Source organism: Arachis hypogaea, chromosome 9 (assembly GCF_003086295.3).
Source record: "Arachis hypogaea cultivar Tifrunner chromosome 9, arahy.Tifrunner.gnm2.J5K5, whole genome shotgun sequence".
In the NCBI taxonomy this organism is placed as follows: Eukaryota; Viridiplantae; Streptophyta; class Magnoliopsida; order Fabales; family Fabaceae; genus Arachis; species Arachis hypogaea.
In genome coordinates this window covers 113847185-113863643 of record NC_092044.1, presented here as the reverse complement: position 1 = coordinate 113863643, position 16459 = coordinate 113847185, and the positions used below count along the sequence as shown (strand labels likewise).

Here is a 16459-nt window from a genome sequence, read left to right as displayed (position 1 = left end):
CTGAAACTTGGAAGATCAAAGAGGCGGAAAATAAAGGAAGTTATTCTGTCACTTAAGAGTCTTACAATTATTTGAAAGGGTGTGGTATTTAGGCATTTGGTTTAATGGAACCTGCATCACTTTAATGGATGAAGATGCAACACTAACCACTCCCCTTCCCCTCATTAACATACCTATATTTTCAAAACGAAATAAAATCACATGTTTCAATGTGCTTATAGGCAACTAAAACCGTTGATTTTCCTCAGAACCAAAACAATCATTCATGCTATTCCATTGAAGCTGATAATAAATTATAATAGAAATAACAATCTATTCTAGAGAGGTGAAATTAATCTCCCAATAAACAAACCAAGGTACCTTCTCCTGGGTTCCCTTTAAGCATCTAGGCACGGGAGGGATGCCTCAGACCACTGATAGGCCTCCTGGATGAGAAATTAAATTAGAATCTCCAGAATCCAAAGAGGTTCTATGAAATTGTAAAGACATTTATACTGGCAATGATAACTAGAAACTATGGAGGATCAGAAGATATTACATGCAAATGATATAAATCATCCAGATTACAACAGTTATGCAAGGTTAGCAGAAGTAATATAAATGAGAAAAAAGAATGTCCAAAGAAAGAAACAGGGCCAACTTCTGCAAAGGATCATAGAAGCACAAGTTTACTATCGCGAAAAATTGAATTCGCTGTAATAAAATTTTCTACGCAATTAATTGCAACAAACGTTTGAAGTACAAATACAACTATACTATGAAAAACTAACAGATTAAATTTCATAATGGCCACACAAGAAGGGGGGAACTGCCATTGGCTAGTTGTCTTACAATAGGAAACAGTACATTCCAGTGAAAGAACCGCCAGTATAGTGTACGCCTGACCAGATATCACTCTTTTCACTTCAAAAAGCCAATATTCGTGATGACACTCCTTGGTCAGTACGGAACAGATAAATAATGCCAAATGATTAGAACCCCAATGTGAATTAAATCAGATCACTATGTACAAATATCAGTGAACATCACTTCGGGGAGTCAAAAGCAGCACACTGTTCACTTGCCAGTGATAAACGGGTGGTTCAGTGCTTGTGATACCGTCAACCTCTTGTCTGGGTCCAAGATAAAAATTTTATCCATGAGATCCTTGAAGTTGGCTAACATCTTTGGATCCTCTCCAGGAGAGCCTGTGATGATTGTTCCAATATCTTTTGGTTTTATGTTGAGAATCATCCGCTTTATCGTCTAACAAATAATATTACCATCAATATTTAAGCTCTTAGGAAAACTTCGAATCATCGTAAAAAAAAAAAAAAAAAAAAGTTCAAAATACAATAAAAGTCTAACCTTTTTTGTCACAGGATCCTCTTCAGTAGCAAGAAAAGTCAGGTCATGATCAAAATGTTGGTCAGTGAATGCTCCCTGCAAGGTCCGGAAAATACCTTAGATCTAATTAGAGAGTAGAGATAGGAGTGCCACTCACTCTCATAGTGGGGACCACAATTCGTCCTATGGTGATAAAATGAATAAAAGAAAAAGAAAAATGAATAACTAATTTCTCAATTGCAAACAATGAAAACATTCACCACAGGATATCTATATATATATAAGAACCCTGAATCAAACAGTAAAGAACAATTTTTACTCAGCGCTCAAATGGTTGCTAAACCCTAGTATTAAACCCTAAAAAAAATTTTAACAGTAAATACCTTGCGCAACATCTTCTTTGGAAAAGGACCCTTTAATTCCATGTGAAGCCTAAGCATGTCATTGTTTGTAAGACCTGGAAAAAGAACTTTCCCTGTATAGAGCTCATACAAACAACAGCCTACTGACCAAATATCCAACGGATGATCATATTGCAAGCCAAGAACTGCAGGAGAAGAAATAAATAAATAAAAATCCAAAAGCCCAAGAGTTGGCAACCATAGGATATTTCCCGAGATTAGTGATTAAGAATCTCATAAGTAAATGAATGGAACTTACTTATTTCAGGGGCCCGATAAAACCGACTGACAAGATATGGTGTGACTTCATTCTTACCAGCAAACATAGCATTACCAAAGTCGCAAAGCTTCAAGACATTTTTAGCCTCGTTCACCTTTTTTTGTACCATAAGAACACAAAAGGTTAGAAGACAACATATTACTTCTTGCAAACAAACACAACTAGCATCCAAAAAAGAAACATTTAAACAAAATTATTTTTGGCATACCAACATATTATCAGGCTTTATATCACAATGAAGAACACCACAGTTCCGAAGATGCTTCAGGGCAATAAATAGTTGCTTTGCATATGCTCTCACAGCTGTTAGCCTAAGGCCAATATTGCGACCAAACTTCTTTAATACTTCACGCAGATTCATATTAAGAGATTCAAAAACTAAACAGAGGTGATTCCTGTACTTAAAACTTGAAAGGAAACGAACACAATGACGCTTATCATCTGGATCTGCACCTACTAATTTCTTCAGTATGACCAACTCATCCATACCAGCCTTGTACCTATACCATATTAGAGATGAGTAACAGTGAGTAAACACAACACTAACAGAAAGCAAAAGGTACAATTCAAATAACCAGTAGAAGAAGATAACGCACATGGTGTCATTATTACGAATGATTTTTATAGCAACTTCATCTGGCTCACCATTACCAGTCTTGAGATTCTTTGCCCGAACCACTGTTGAAAAAACACCCCTCCCATGTGCAGCAGTGACTTCGTATCGGCCATCAAGTATTTCACCAAAACGATAGCCTACACAGCAATATCACAACACTATGAACAGGAGAATAGGTGTATCTGGAGACATTTCATGCAATAACAGGCAACCAAATCCAGCAGAAATTTGGCTGCCCAAAAGATTTTCCACAACATTTTGACAGGTTTAACAACAGAACCAGCACACTTCATTTTGGTGGAAAAGCATCAAACTTGAAGGAACACATTTAACAATAATTCTTCCCAATAAAGGAAGTTGCATCACCATCTAATCATGTTTTTAAGCAAAACAAGGCACAAATTTCAGGTCAAGTACTCAAGCCTTAACACATCAATCAAAAGAGAACAACTGAAATAGATTGAAACAATAATCAATTACTTACTGTAATACCCCTCTGCGTCATCCCAATTGTCATGTAGGCCAACCCTCTCAATCAGTATACCATCCCCTTTTCCCTAAAAGAAAGGTGGAAAATCACTATATCAGTTATAGATGTAGAAGTATGATATATGGAAGAACAATGAACATCAAACAATACCAAAATAAAAAATTATGTATTAGTTAGCAGTTACAATCAGGATTCAGGAATAAATACAAAAGGTGGTTAAGTTATTATAGAGTGGTTACCCACAAGGGAAATTCACCTGTTCTTGCACTAAAAGCAACATAGATTGGGAGATATGTGAGTACATGTGTGTGTGTGTGTGAAAAGACATGCAGGAAGCCAGGAACTAAAACAAAATCTTTAGAGTAGGCAGAGAACAGAGGCAGGTGAGAACTAATATTGCAAGAAAGATGAAAGATAAAAGGTTTATAGAACATTTTAAATAAGTGAAACACCCAGAATCAGAAACCATGTCATATATTTCTGAGGTTAGTAACACATGGAACAAGTCAACACAAAATTCCCTCCAATTAAACATAGAATCGGTTATGCAAAACTTACTGATTTCCGAACTCCAGTTGGTGTCTCACCAAATATATCATCACAAAACATGTCGTCTGATCTTTCACTCTGTAAAGATCAGAAAAAATATTTCAAAACCCAATAAATAGAAGTATGAAAAAAAATCAAATTAATTAATATTAAAAATGTAAACAAATTTAAGGACAAACCTTAGGAGTACCCTCACCCAGGCCACCAGCACCAGATATCTTCTTAGAAGCAACATTCAAATTTTCAGGAGTATATTTCCCAACAGCAAATGATGTTTCTACATCATCAATACCATCATTCTTGCCATCATGTGCTTCAGGAACATCAGTAGGAATGTCCACGGATTCCTTGTCTAAAAATAGTGCATCATGAAATTACTAAAGATAGTCCAAATAATGGTGACAGTGATGGAAAAACAAGAAGACATTACTTTGTAATTAATCCAATTTCCAAGCCTATCATTCCTCCTTTTTAACTTCAGAACTCACTCTCACGGTAAAGAAAACATAGCAATAATGGTTTGCAAGAAGTCTACATTATTACATAGAAATGAAATCAAGCATATGTCTAAACTGAGAACATTTGAATTTCAAGAGATGCAAAAAACAATGATTCAGAAAAAGGGTAATGATAGGGGTTTATCAAAAAGAAAAATGAATGTTTCATGAACAACACATCAAACAACTAACAAAATATAGTAAACACGGATTAACAAATAGATAACAGGTAGCATAGGAAACTTAAATGCATATCCTTACCAAGTCCAGCTCAATTTAAGAAAAAGTGGAGGGCTTTAGAACCAATGACAACCCCTCATACTTTAAGAAGAGAAGATTACATGGCACTAATGGAGCCAAAATAGTGAAAATTAACATATTCATGGAAAAATTTTAGAGGTTATAACTATGTTAGGAAGATAATTGTGTAAAGAACTACAACTTGTAGTAGTGGCCGAAAATCATTGTATGGTAAATAGCTGCTACTTTCTAATTTGTTATCACCTATCACTTTGAAACACAAAGAAGGAAAAGAGGGGAGAAGAACAATACCTTTTCCTTCATTTTCAGCTGCCTGTTCTGCTTGCTGATGCTGCTTCTTGTATTTCTCCATTATTGCTTCCCTTCTCCGTCTACTTTCCTCCTTAATCCTATTCAGATCTTCCTCTTCTTGCTCTGGTAATTGCAGAGTATCCTCATCTAAGTAATCTTGTTCAACCTCACCTCTACAATCAACATAGACAAAATAATTAAAAATAAAAAAATAGATACTGTGCTATTCCAGAGAGAGTATTGTATGAATGGAAGAAAATTATGATAGCAACAAAAAATTATAGGTAGTGAAATACCTTTCTAGCTTGCTTTCATTCTCTTCCATGGCACTTCTTGCAGAATTATAAAATTTTACAGAATCAGAATTCCTGTTTCTCTCCCGATGATATTCAGTTTCTTCGTGTCTTGAATGTTTTCTATATCTGTCTCGAATGTCTTCACCATCCTCATGACGCAAATGCTTATCCTTATTATATGCGGTGTCTTTATCAGTGTGCCTATATCTATCATCTCGCCTCTCCCTCTCCTTAATGTGATCTCTTTCCCGATTCTTATCATCCCTTTCACTATCCCAATCTCTTCCTCTCTCACCACCCCTTGTATTATCCCTACTCCTGTCCCTTTCCTTTCCCCTTCTTCTATCCCTCTCAAAATCTGTTTCCCTGCTCCTGCCTCTCTCCTTTTCTCGTCTCCTATCCCTATCCTCCTCCCTTTCCCTACTTCTGTCTTTTATTGTGTCCCTTCTATCCCTCTCATAGCTCCTTTCACGTTCCTTTTCTGTTTTACGCACCCAATCAACCTCCCTATTCCTGCTTGTTTCGTCTCGTTTCTTTTCCCTGTATAAATCCCTATCCACATGACTGTCCCTACTGCGATCCTGGGACTCTCGACTACGATACCTGGAACTACGTCCCCTCCTATCATCTACCAACAAGTCTGCATTGCCACGACCATGCTCCCTTCCACGTGCTCTCATTCCTTCCTCATCATGCTCATAGTCAGTCTTATCTCTGCCACTATGATGAAGGGGCCCTTGATCCCTAGAGTGCCTTTTCTTGGAATGAGCATATTCATCTGCTATACTACGAGAACGAGATCTGTCCCTAGGATGACCACTTGATCTTGATCGACTTCTACATCTATCATGAGAAGGAGAACTTCTTAACATTCTATATTTTTCACCTTCACTATCAGATGATGAATTTGTATGGTAATTATGTTTTATTCCATTTGCCTGTATCTCTTTCTCTTCATAGTCACCTTTTAGTTTCTCATTTCCTCTCAATTGTCCAGGGCCCTCATTCTGCTTCTTATCTTCTTTGGATGATTTAGGGTTCAAATACCCATTACCCAAACCATCTTTAGTATCTCTAGCATTCTTTCCACCTTTAAGCTCAGGGCTTGACTGGTTAGGAGAACCATAGTCATCATGAAGTCCAGGGTGCTTGTCTGCAGTATCCAATGCAGGACTAACATATTTACCATGACTTCTGTCCTCCTTTCCAGTTTTTGAATTTTTTGTGACAGGTCCCTGCCCATCACAAACAAGAAATTGAATGCAAATGTCTACTTAAAGCGATGCTAAAGAAATTGAACAATCCTTTTAACTTGGTCCATGGGCAAAAAATGAAGTATAACAATAATTATTTAAAAAAAAACGTAACCAGCTCTTACAAATTAACTGTAAGCCACCAGTCTTCACTGAAACGCCTAGAGAGACTTCTTTTCCAATTCACTCATGTTCGTGTAGTGCAAGCAGGTTCTTACATATCTATGAAACACTGACAAGGTACTCTAACAAGCTCTCACGCCACGAATGAAAAAATTGATTATACAATCCAAAAAAGGAAACACAGTGCTCTGTTTGGTCGCCGAGGAGAACAGAGACGCCTAAAACACCTACCTATACTAAGATAAATCTCAGAAGGTTAAAGAAGATATGAACACATCCTGGTTTCGTCAATCAAAACAACACAATTACAATAGTAAGACGTCTTTTAAATCCATTCCTCTGGCCTCTGCTTTCTCGGAAACCAAACAGATTTCACCACAATATTAAAAGAAAATAAAGCCGAATTAAAAAAATAAATAGATAAACGAAGAACAATTCGATTGTATCATACCGGAATTTTGTTATCGGATCGAGAATCTCGATTTCCTGACAGCTCAATTTCACCAGGCTCTGCATCAGATTCTGTCTGCTTTTTTCCAATCTCACCTTCTTCGAGAATCTCTCCCTCCTCGACGTCGTCGTCAGGGAGAGAGCTATACGGAGCAGAGTTAGAAACAGGAGCTGGAGAAGGAATCCTAGCAAGAGTTCCGCGATCGTATTCGGTGTCTTCATCGCGTTTCTTGGTGGAGTGGCGATGGCGGTGGCTATGGTGGCGGTGCTTGTGGCGCTTCGAGGATCTATCGGCGTCTTCGGGAGAGGAGGATCGGCGATGCTTGCGACGAGAGTCGTGGGAATCGGTTACCATGATTGGGATTAGGGTTAGGGTTAGGGTTTTGAGGTGTTATGGTTGAATATGAAGGAAGGTTGAACGGGAGAGAATAGATCGTACGGTTGCAGCACGCGCGGAGCAATGGTATTGGATCAGATTCAGAAGGCCAGCTACAATACATACAACAGAACCAAATTATTGAGGATCATATTCGCCGATCATCGCACGTGCCTCCTCCTTCTTAAGCGTGCCCACACCCAATGATTCAATCAATTGCTAAATAAAATAATTTATTATTTGTTTTGACGTTATTATTCTGTTAAAAAAATATTTTTTTAGTGTGTTTATTAAATTTTTAATAGTAAAAATAAAAATACTAGAAAAAAATAATTTTTTTGAGAAGTTGTAATTTATATTTTTTTTAAAAGATTTTTTTAAAAAAAAAAAATATTTTTTATGTAATAAATAAACAAAAAAAATACTTTTATATTGTTATATCCAAATATAATTGATAGATTAAAAAAATTTTTTATATGAAATATTCAAACATAAAATTACTTTTACTTCTCCATAAGATCTTTTAAAAAAAGATAACTCGAAAAAAGATCATTTATTATTATTTATTATTATTGTTCCAAAAATTGGATACAATATGTTTTAGTTTATAATTTTATTACTTTATATTTTTCCTAATTTTTTTCTAATTTCTAAACCAATAAAGTTATGGATATTTTTTATTCTTTTATATGTTTGAAATAAAAATACATTTTGTGTTATTACTCTTGTTTAAAATTAAAAGGATTATTAGGCACATTATCAAAAAGTCACATAATTACATTTTAAATACTGCAATCCAAAACTGTAAAACAACTTTAAATTACTGTTTAAACGGTATTTGAGATTGATAATGCATTAGAATTAAATTCCATACACCTCAAAAATAATTGTTTATTATATAACTCATCAGTATCCAAAATTTGTGAAAAATCCATTTTTAACTCCTTCAAGTTTAATACGTGCATGCAGTCAATCAATTTAATTTTGAGAATCATCATCATCGTGCAACAGTACTAAAATTTTTCAAAGGGCACAGAAAAAGTAAAGAAACTTCACTACAATCTATAAATAGTGCTGGAGATTGATCTATTTAGAGGAAGAGAATATATGCTTGCAGAAAAGAGTTGGAATTTGAAAGAACCAACGATGATGGAGCTTTATTTTTGGATAAGATGAAAATTATGCACTCTGAGAATAATGAGTGTATGTGGACCAACTGACACGTTTTCTAATAAAGTACTCAAAATTCTAAAACATATAATATTATTTTGCCTCCTTCATTTTCGAATCTGATTCTGTTTGTTGGGGTAAGAAAGCAAGCTAAGAGGACCATGAACTTGTTTATTTATTTATCAAGTCATTCTATCTTCTCAACTTGACGCTTAATTAAGGGGAAGCATCCCTTGATGCCCACGACTTGCAATGCCATTAGGTAAAGCAAAATCGTTTTCTCTTAGTTTTCTTTTATCTAATCATTATCATTTTCTAATATTGTAGTAAAAATCAGTCTTAAAATTAACATTAACACCTTGTACATGAAATTCAGTTCACCATTACAATTTGAGTTGAGCAGACCAAGGTATAATAAAATCGAATAAAGGCAATGAATGACATTGCTTGGCTATGCATTGTGTGGTCCGAATTTCCTGTTTAACACAAAACACAATGAATTCCTTTTAATGTCTCTTCAGAGAAAAAGCAAATTCAATAAAGAACACACTAAAAGCTTATTCTACTACTATACACTGTAAAATCAGTCTAGAGAATCTTATACACATGTGAATCTGGATCCTTTTTTCTCCTTTGTGACTTGTGAGTGGTGTACTTAACCATGGGAAGAGCGGAATATCCGTTTAATAATGGCAACTTTAGGGAGATTGTTCCTGTTAATGGGAGTAATTTGCTGTGCTTCTGTGATTACTTTACCAACAGTTGGTAACAACCTAAATGTGAGTGTCACCTTCTTCTGTAACACATCCACCTCCATGGACTCTGTCTCTGCTGAAACATCATAACATTTTGCATCACACTTGTGTTTCAAAATTCATCAAATAGAAGAATTCACTAATCTATATCCTTAAATAGTAGGGTCATGTTTTTTATGAGTAGGTAAGTGTCTAATGAAACCAAACCCATAAAATTTAACAGCTGGATTGTAATACAATGTGAAATGAATATAAGTTAACTGTTTAAATTCCTGTTTTCACCATATTGAAGTGACAAGAAGAGTGACCACTTCTCTTATTCCTCTCATTGTCTTCTCTATCTAACCTCTTCTTGCAAACCAGAGAGAGGGAAAGTGTTTGTGAATATCATGGCCTTAGTAAGAAGAAAAAGTTATTAGGGCCCTTCAAAACGAATCAACAATTTGACAATCACATGCAACATAGTAACATATAATTCCACAAACATAGATGTCCATTGTGTAAGAGAGTAAGAGGAAAATAACACTTACCATGCATTTTAGCAATGATGTCAGCAACCCTCTTCTGGCACTTTTCACATTGCATATCTGCGGAAAGAACAACTTCCTGGACCTGTTCTCAGATAAGAACAAAAAAATTAGACTCAAGAATATAGAAACTAGATGAAGTTCTATACTTGATACAGAAACTATGAGCAAGAAAGAGTGGTGGTAAATAGTGCATACTAATGGCCGGGACAAAGACTCCATAGAAGCCAAACTAGTCCCAGAAAGAGAGAATCGCTTTGACATTTTTCTACCAACTTTATGCAGCTCCTTTTTAGAACCATCTTCAAAAGCCATACCTGTGATAATTAGGTGTGCTGCCATTACCAAAAATGCCTTTTTATGTGTGTAGTTAACGAGTTTGATGGTTCAATTCCATCTTGGAAAGAGTGGAATGTGCAGGGAAAATGACCTATGAACAACTTCCTCCAAGGTGATAGAGCAATTCCATCTCTTGGGATGCTTGGGGTGGATTCAGAAGTTGGTAGGCACAAGAAAATGGAGAGAGATCATGATAAAACAGCAATAGTAAAGTGTGAAAGAAAGTTATTATGACCAAGTTAACTCAGATTGTTGATTGTTCACTCACTATGTAAAGGAGAAGGCCCCACATTTAATAGTGCTTGTGTTTACCAGAATTAATTATTCCTTTCATGGTTGCTTCCTAAACCAGACACCAGATTAATTGAATGAATCAATAATGCAAAGTGTACTTAAGTGGCGTGCTTAGTTGGCGCAGCTTCAAGAATGAAAATTAAAGCTTTGTTTGACTCTGGCTTGGCTTAAACCAATAGCATGAGTGAAGCTGAAGAATTAAAAGAGAGTGAAATCAAGACTCTGAAGGATTTTAGTATAGATATATTATTTAAGACAATCTAATTATTATTATCCATAGGATTAGTAGCATTGGATCCATTAGCGTAGGTCCTCGTGTACAACTAAAGTCAAGCAACGGGCTCCTGCATACGGCAGCAGGGGCAACGTTCCATTGAGGGCCACCATACTTTGACTTCCGAGTATTCTATTTCTAATTTTCTGTGTTACTCGTACGAGTAGAGATACAGTAGTCAAAAACAAGAAAGAAAACGCTACACGTATCTAGGAACATTGATTAAGCACAAGTGTTTATGTCGTGTTGGTGTATTTATCAAGTAGTCTAAGTTATTTGGATTGGCAAGTGGCAATATAGTTATTTTCGGGAACACATTATTGTCATCTGACTGGCCAAATTATGTACTAACTAGTAACTACTAGTACTAACAACCAGTCAAAACAAAAAAAAAAAGGTACTAACAAAGGTTGCAAAGGAATTCTAGTTTTGCTGTTTTAAGTTGATCAGTTTTGTATATCAGGTTTATTATGACCATAAAGGCTAAAGCATTATGCTTGTCCTAAACACACATATATGATAGGACACTATAATCAACCTCCCCCAATGAAATGAGCCTAGTTAATGTTGTAGTTTAGCTACTGTTTGTAAAGGTAATTAATCATTTTAAATATGATCTTACGTTAGCCTAATATCGCCGAAAGATATAGGGTCATTCGTGCATCAATGAAAAGCTCCTCTTTCACGCCCGCACTACATTATTAATCATTACTCTAGCACTTTCAATCCTTTCAGCTTAATCGAAGAAAACAAGGTAAATCGGTAAATCATAATTTTCAAGTACTTCTCGTGATATTCTCCAGCGAGTACAAAATGGTATATATGTATTTCCATTATTCGATTAAATTACACGATACATTTAGAACATTTTCAGAGAATGAAAGAACCGTTACAAAAAAAACTATCCTACGTCAAAGCTAAAGCGGTTACACCACTGCATCTAGAAATTATCTGCCAAACTTACTTGGCATCATAGCCACGATACCACAGTTCACTCGAATATCAAAAAAGAAAATTATTCATCTAAGAGAGCTAAATATTCGAACTTAGGGAAAGGAAAAAAAATTAAAGAAAGAAAGAACCATGAGCCTAAACCTAGTAAAAGAAACAAAGACACATTACCTACACATAACTAAGTTGGTTAAGGAAGGGACAACCGAAGAGTTGAAAACAGAAGGATCCCCTCCATATGTGAAGTCGTCATGTTCAGCATTCACAAATGCTGGAATCACAAAACTGTCAGAAGCATCAGATTCCACAGAGTTTGGGGACTTTCTCCTATCTTTATCACTTCCCAAAGAGGTGCCATTACTACGTCTCCTCTTCCTAGATGACCACCGTAATTGAGATAGTATATCATCTTTCAAGAGGTCTGGAAACAACTCAGGCTTCTTACTTTTATCCCCTTCAGAATCCAAGAATGCATCAGCCTCCTTTGATTGTATGACATCTTCTGTGGATAATTCACTTGAATTGCAGGGACCTTGTTTTGCCTTTAAGGTTGACAATACAGAATCCACAAGGTCAGGCCTTCCCCTCATCTTCACCCACTCATTCCCTATCCATTCTTGAGACTGTCGTAGGTTATCAAGGTCAAACATTGACACCAACTTCTCCCCTGCAAAGGTCACAAACATAAATGTCAATTACACCACAGCACAAACAGGTGTCAAGTGTTGGCAGCAAATTTCAGAGAAAAAAATAAGGGAAGAGCAAACAGTCATACCTGGGAAATAAACACGATATTTAGCTTCACACACTATTTTAACAACAATGCCTTCCCACCAACCGTCATGCCACCAAACATCAACAATGGAACCAACATCAACCCCCGTGGATTTTTCAAATCTATGAGGTGGTGGGACTGGCCGAATCTTATTCCTTCCATACTTCCGTAGCCTCAGATCATCATGAGCTGAGATTTTGGAAGCCAAAACCCATTCCTAAACCAAAAAGGAAAAAAAGCAATGTTAACATTTGGACAACTTCATAATCGATATAAAGAGAGGTTAAAGATGACGCTTATTAAGATACCTCAAGCTTCTTGGTTTCATCAACGGCATCCTGAATGTCTTGATATTGAACCTTCACTTTATTTTTGTGCATCTTAACAATAGAGGCTCTGAACCAACAGCCTCTCATTCCACTGTCCTGTGAGAGAACCTCAACTTGGGAACCTACAACTAAATAGTCATCAGAAACATTCTTCAACGAAGTTTTCCCAGTTCCAATTTTGGTATTGGATTTAGAATTACTCAAATCTAGTTTAACAGCAGCCAAATCAGCCACTTCTTTGCTACCAACTTTTGTCAGGCGCCGCCTCTTCTTAGGTCTACTCTCAGCAGCTGGATCGGAGTTTCCTTGGCTATTGTCAGACAGACCAGAACTCCCATGAGACCTTGATTCAGAAGGCGCACACATGAATCTGATTATATCTTGTTTCCAGTAACCCTTAAGCTGGGATACATCGAAGGGTTTGACATCATCATTATCAAATTGTTTTCTGCATATGAATGGCTCCCAGCGAGTATATCTCGCAACACTCTGAAGCTTTTCGTAATGTTGTGGAGTAACGACAGAAGCCAATCCATCTATGCATTCAATACTTAGATCTTGAAGATAAAGAGAAAAGAAAACCTCTCTCTCACAAAAATCATGAGGCAAATCGATACCAACCTCATCAATTTTGTGAAACCATCGTACCACAACCATCCTGTTGCCTCTGGAATCCTCATACATGTCTTCCAAGTAGGCAACCAGACGTTTGCCTTCTTCTGCTAAAACATATACAAAATCATAAACCTGGAAAACATTTTGAAATCAGGCAAAACAAGCAGGTTGGAAAAGTCAAATATAGATAAGGTGTGGGAATAGAAGGAGATGCATAAAAAATTAAAAATTATATATATATGACGATGACTTACAGATATCTTAAAACCGTTTCGCTTAAATGACTGATAGTGATTTCTTCTTTTCTTGCAAGTCCAAGGAGACCCTAACCATAAGAATTCTTTTGTACCATGGCCCAGCTTCCCCAATTGATTATCCTGGAAAACATACAGAAGAATTGAATAAAGAAATGGATCATATAACAAACAAGGGCTTACATTCGAAGAAAAAAAATTACCAAAATCCTATTGCTGCTTCATAAATCATAATCAGTACCTTCAAGGTTTCAGCATCAGCTGCACGAGCTGAATTCTCTGCGGAGGAATCTGAAAAGTTAAACAAATCAAAAAATAAAAATTAGCATAATATCAAAGACTAGCACTCTATAAACGAAGAACCAGTGGTGTTAAACACGGATACCTGGGCTTACAGGGGAGAATCAAGCCACAGGCAAACAGAGTTATAACACCTATCACATATCAAATTATGAATATGCCAGGTATTTTTTAGAACTTGTAAGATCGAAAAAGTAGATAAACAAATCCATGAATTTTAGCGGTGTGGCATAATATGTTGGAACACAAAAACAAAAATGGATGTAAGGAGGGAAAAAATGAAACAATCGAAGAATACAGTAAATCAGCGTGACAAAAACATGAAGCACACGAGAATTGAGGAGAAGATAAAACCCCAGGAAGACGAAAATTGGTAAGGCAAGGTATCCAAACCAATAAATTCAATTTTCATCGCAAACCCAAATGAAAATTCGAAGTAGGGAAAAAGCTGAGTGTTGCCGAAACGGCGAAACCTCAATACTCGAGGATAATTTTCACAAAAACGAGCGAATTATCAACCCCGAATTCAAAACCGGTTGAAAAGGACCAGTGAATTATCATAAGGGCTAAAAATGAGAAACAGAAAGATAAGAGAGTTTTAGGGCACGAACCAGAGAATAGGGAATCCAACCAATCAACGACTTCTTTGCGAGATTTGAGCTTGGAGAAAGACACAGAAGACCCCATGGAAGCAAGAAGCTTCTTCTGGGTGGGAAGCGCATAGTGATAAAACATGTGCCTCAAGCTCTTCTCTTTGCCAACAAGTGCCAGATCTGAGCTCCCATCCCTTCTCCTCAGAACGTAATGCACCTCCCTCCTTCCCTTCTCCCTCGACACCCAAACTTCCTCCCACCTCACGTACACACACGACGCCATACCTTGCCCTAATTATAACCTAATCGGAATCAATCAATCAACCCACAACGAACGCAACGAAAAAACGAGAATTGAATTGAATTGCACAATTCGGCTATGAGGCGGTTCTTCTGCTGGCTGGCTGGCTGCAATGGAATAAGAGATTGATTTCAGAAGGCGGAGGATAGGTTTGAATCGCAATTTAAAGAGCGTTGTTTTCTGAAATGGTGATGTAATAATTATTTTCTATTTTCTATATTTGTTCTTTTCGATTTTGATTTTCTTTTTTGTTTTGACTCCTAAATTTTAATCTAAAAGAAATTAATTACTTATTATAAAAATAAAAATTTATTTATTATATTCATTATTCTCACGTTAATTACTATATTACAAATTAATAATAGTATCAATAAAGCAATAAACTAAAGTAAATTGACATCCCGGCTCTAATCATTTTAAGGAAATTCTGTGGAAAGAGTGGGAATTAGGGTTTCGAGATGTGCTGATCTGAGGTGGAGAGAAGATCAACGGTGGAGATTCGTTAGGACAGGATGATGACTCAGGACAATAAGTGAGTGACACGGATTATATATAGAATGCCGAGAATACCCTTGGGGATGGATATGAATTGCGGGTGGACCATTGGCATCGGTCATCACACGTTGCAGATTCAAAGGAGACAAAGGAGATAAAAGGGGGTGTGCCCGGATCTGCCGGCGCAATGTAGTAAAGAGAAAAATATTGAATTGAATACTCCCTCTTTTTCATCTTTGCCAGCTGTTGACAGCAAATAAATTATTTTCTATTTTTTATTATAATTTAAAAAATTATTCATCACTAAATCAATAACTATATATTTATATATTTTTAATGTAAATTATATTACAATGTTTATTTTATATAAAAACTAATTTACAATTGATTTTTAGTATATAATATGGTTGATATAAAAATTAAAATGTATTTTACTTGTATTATTATTTTCTGATTTCAATTTTAGTCATTTTTATTTTTACAATTTTGTATAAAAAATAAAATTTCATTTTTTATTATTTTATTTTTTCATAAAATTATAAAATAAAAAAACAAAAATAAAAAACACACTTAATTTTTTAATAAAAAAGTTTCTATGTTCTCAAAATCAAGCTAAACTATTTGTAAAATATTACATTTTAATATATTTTTTATATTTTCAAATTAGTAATAAAAATAAAAATAAAAACTAGACGCAAAATATCAAATTTTATTACGATGTGTAAACAAATAAAAAAACATAAAATCATTTTGTATTTATTCACAAAACTAACATCATTGGTGTTTTTTTTTTTGTCTTTATAGTTTTTTTTCCGTAATATGAGTCAATGGGATGACTAATCAGTTAGTCAACTTTATTGGGATATTTCGCTTTTAGTTTAATTTAAATACAAGAAAATAGTTGTATTAGAAAGACTTATAAAACAAACTAGGTATATACCTTCTCCGGATCAACCATTAAAGAAAAAACTAATTTTGTCAAATAATCGCTTTTTTTTTTCTATTAGTTTTATTGAAAATAAAATTATCTAATATAATTACAAATGGGTGGTTGTTGCAGGTTTTTTTTATTGAAATAAATACAAAAAAAATTATTATTTTTTAAATAAGCATACATCAAAACTATTTTTAAAATGCGCAATATCAAATTATGAGAAGTATCACGAATTGAAAATAACTTCCATCTCAACGTTGGTCACAAAATAGTGACAGAAATTCATCTTGTGTATGGTGCCCATAAAATGGACTTTTCCGATGTGGCGAACGTGAATTCAGCCA

The 16459-nt window shown here is 35.4% G+C and overlaps 3 protein-coding genes across 13 annotated transcripts; all 3 read right to left on the bottom strand.

Annotated features, from left to right (window-relative positions):
- Window positions 1-22: 22 nt before the first annotated feature.
- Window positions 23-7447, bottom strand: LOC112712107 (uncharacterized). 8 transcript variants are annotated; one of them, XR_011866215.1, is made up of 14 exons: window positions 6835-7447; window positions 5008-6242; window positions 4712-4884; window positions 3842-4014; window positions 3672-3740; window positions 3108-3180; window positions 2604-2760; window positions 2216-2507; window positions 1987-2101; window positions 1710-1873; window positions 1348-1422; window positions 832-1245; window positions 361-425; window positions 23-173 (listed from the first exon to the last, which is right to left on the bottom strand). XR_011866215.1 is itself a non-coding variant. In XM_072203918.1 (13 exons), exons 1-13 carry the CDS (start codon window positions 7186-7188, stop codon window positions 1057-1059), a joined length of 2979 nt encoding a protein of 992 aa, XP_072060019.1. In that variant the 5' UTR covers window positions 7189-7447; the 3' UTR covers window positions 668-1056. The 8 variants fall into 8 exon arrangements, 3 of the variants coding, with proteins under 3 accessions (XP_072060019.1, XP_072060020.1, XP_025620690.1); XR_011866216.1 differs by having other exon boundaries at window positions 23-425; window positions 2216-2318; window positions 2409-2507; XR_011866217.1 differs by having other exon boundaries at window positions 23-425; window positions 2216-2352; window positions 2461-2507.
- A 1253-nt stretch (window positions 7448-8700) lies between these two features.
- LOC112712106 (uncharacterized) lies at window positions 8701-10468 on the bottom strand. 4 transcript variants are annotated; one of them, XR_003157680.3, is made up of 4 exons: window positions 9860-10266; window positions 9665-9746; window positions 8984-9207; window positions 8701-8855 (listed from the first exon to the last, which is right to left on the bottom strand). XR_003157680.3 is itself a non-coding variant. In XM_025764904.3 (3 exons), the coding sequence occupies exons 1-3, from the start codon at window positions 10001-10003 to the stop codon at window positions 9035-9037; spliced, it is 399 nt and encodes a 132-aa protein (XP_025620689.1). In that variant the 5' UTR covers window positions 10004-10468; the 3' UTR covers window positions 8701-9034. The 4 variants fall into 4 exon arrangements, 2 of the variants coding, with proteins under 2 accessions (XP_025620689.1, XP_025620688.1); XR_003157679.3 differs by having other exon boundaries at window positions 8984-9210; window positions 9860-10246; XM_025764904.3 differs by having other exon boundaries at window positions 8701-9207; window positions 9860-10468.
- A 907-nt stretch (window positions 10469-11375) lies between these two features.
- LOC112712104 (uncharacterized) lies at window positions 11376-15206 on the bottom strand. The gene is made up of 6 exons (XM_025764902.3): window positions 14404-15206; window positions 13734-13783; window positions 13493-13615; window positions 12603-13370; window positions 12295-12511; window positions 11376-12186 (listed from the first exon to the last, which is right to left on the bottom strand). The coding sequence occupies exons 1-6, from the start codon at window positions 14666-14668 to the stop codon at window positions 11687-11689; spliced, it is 1923 nt and encodes a 640-aa protein (XP_025620687.1). The 5' UTR covers window positions 14669-15206; the 3' UTR covers window positions 11376-11686.
- Window positions 15207-16459: the final 1253 nt, after the last annotated feature.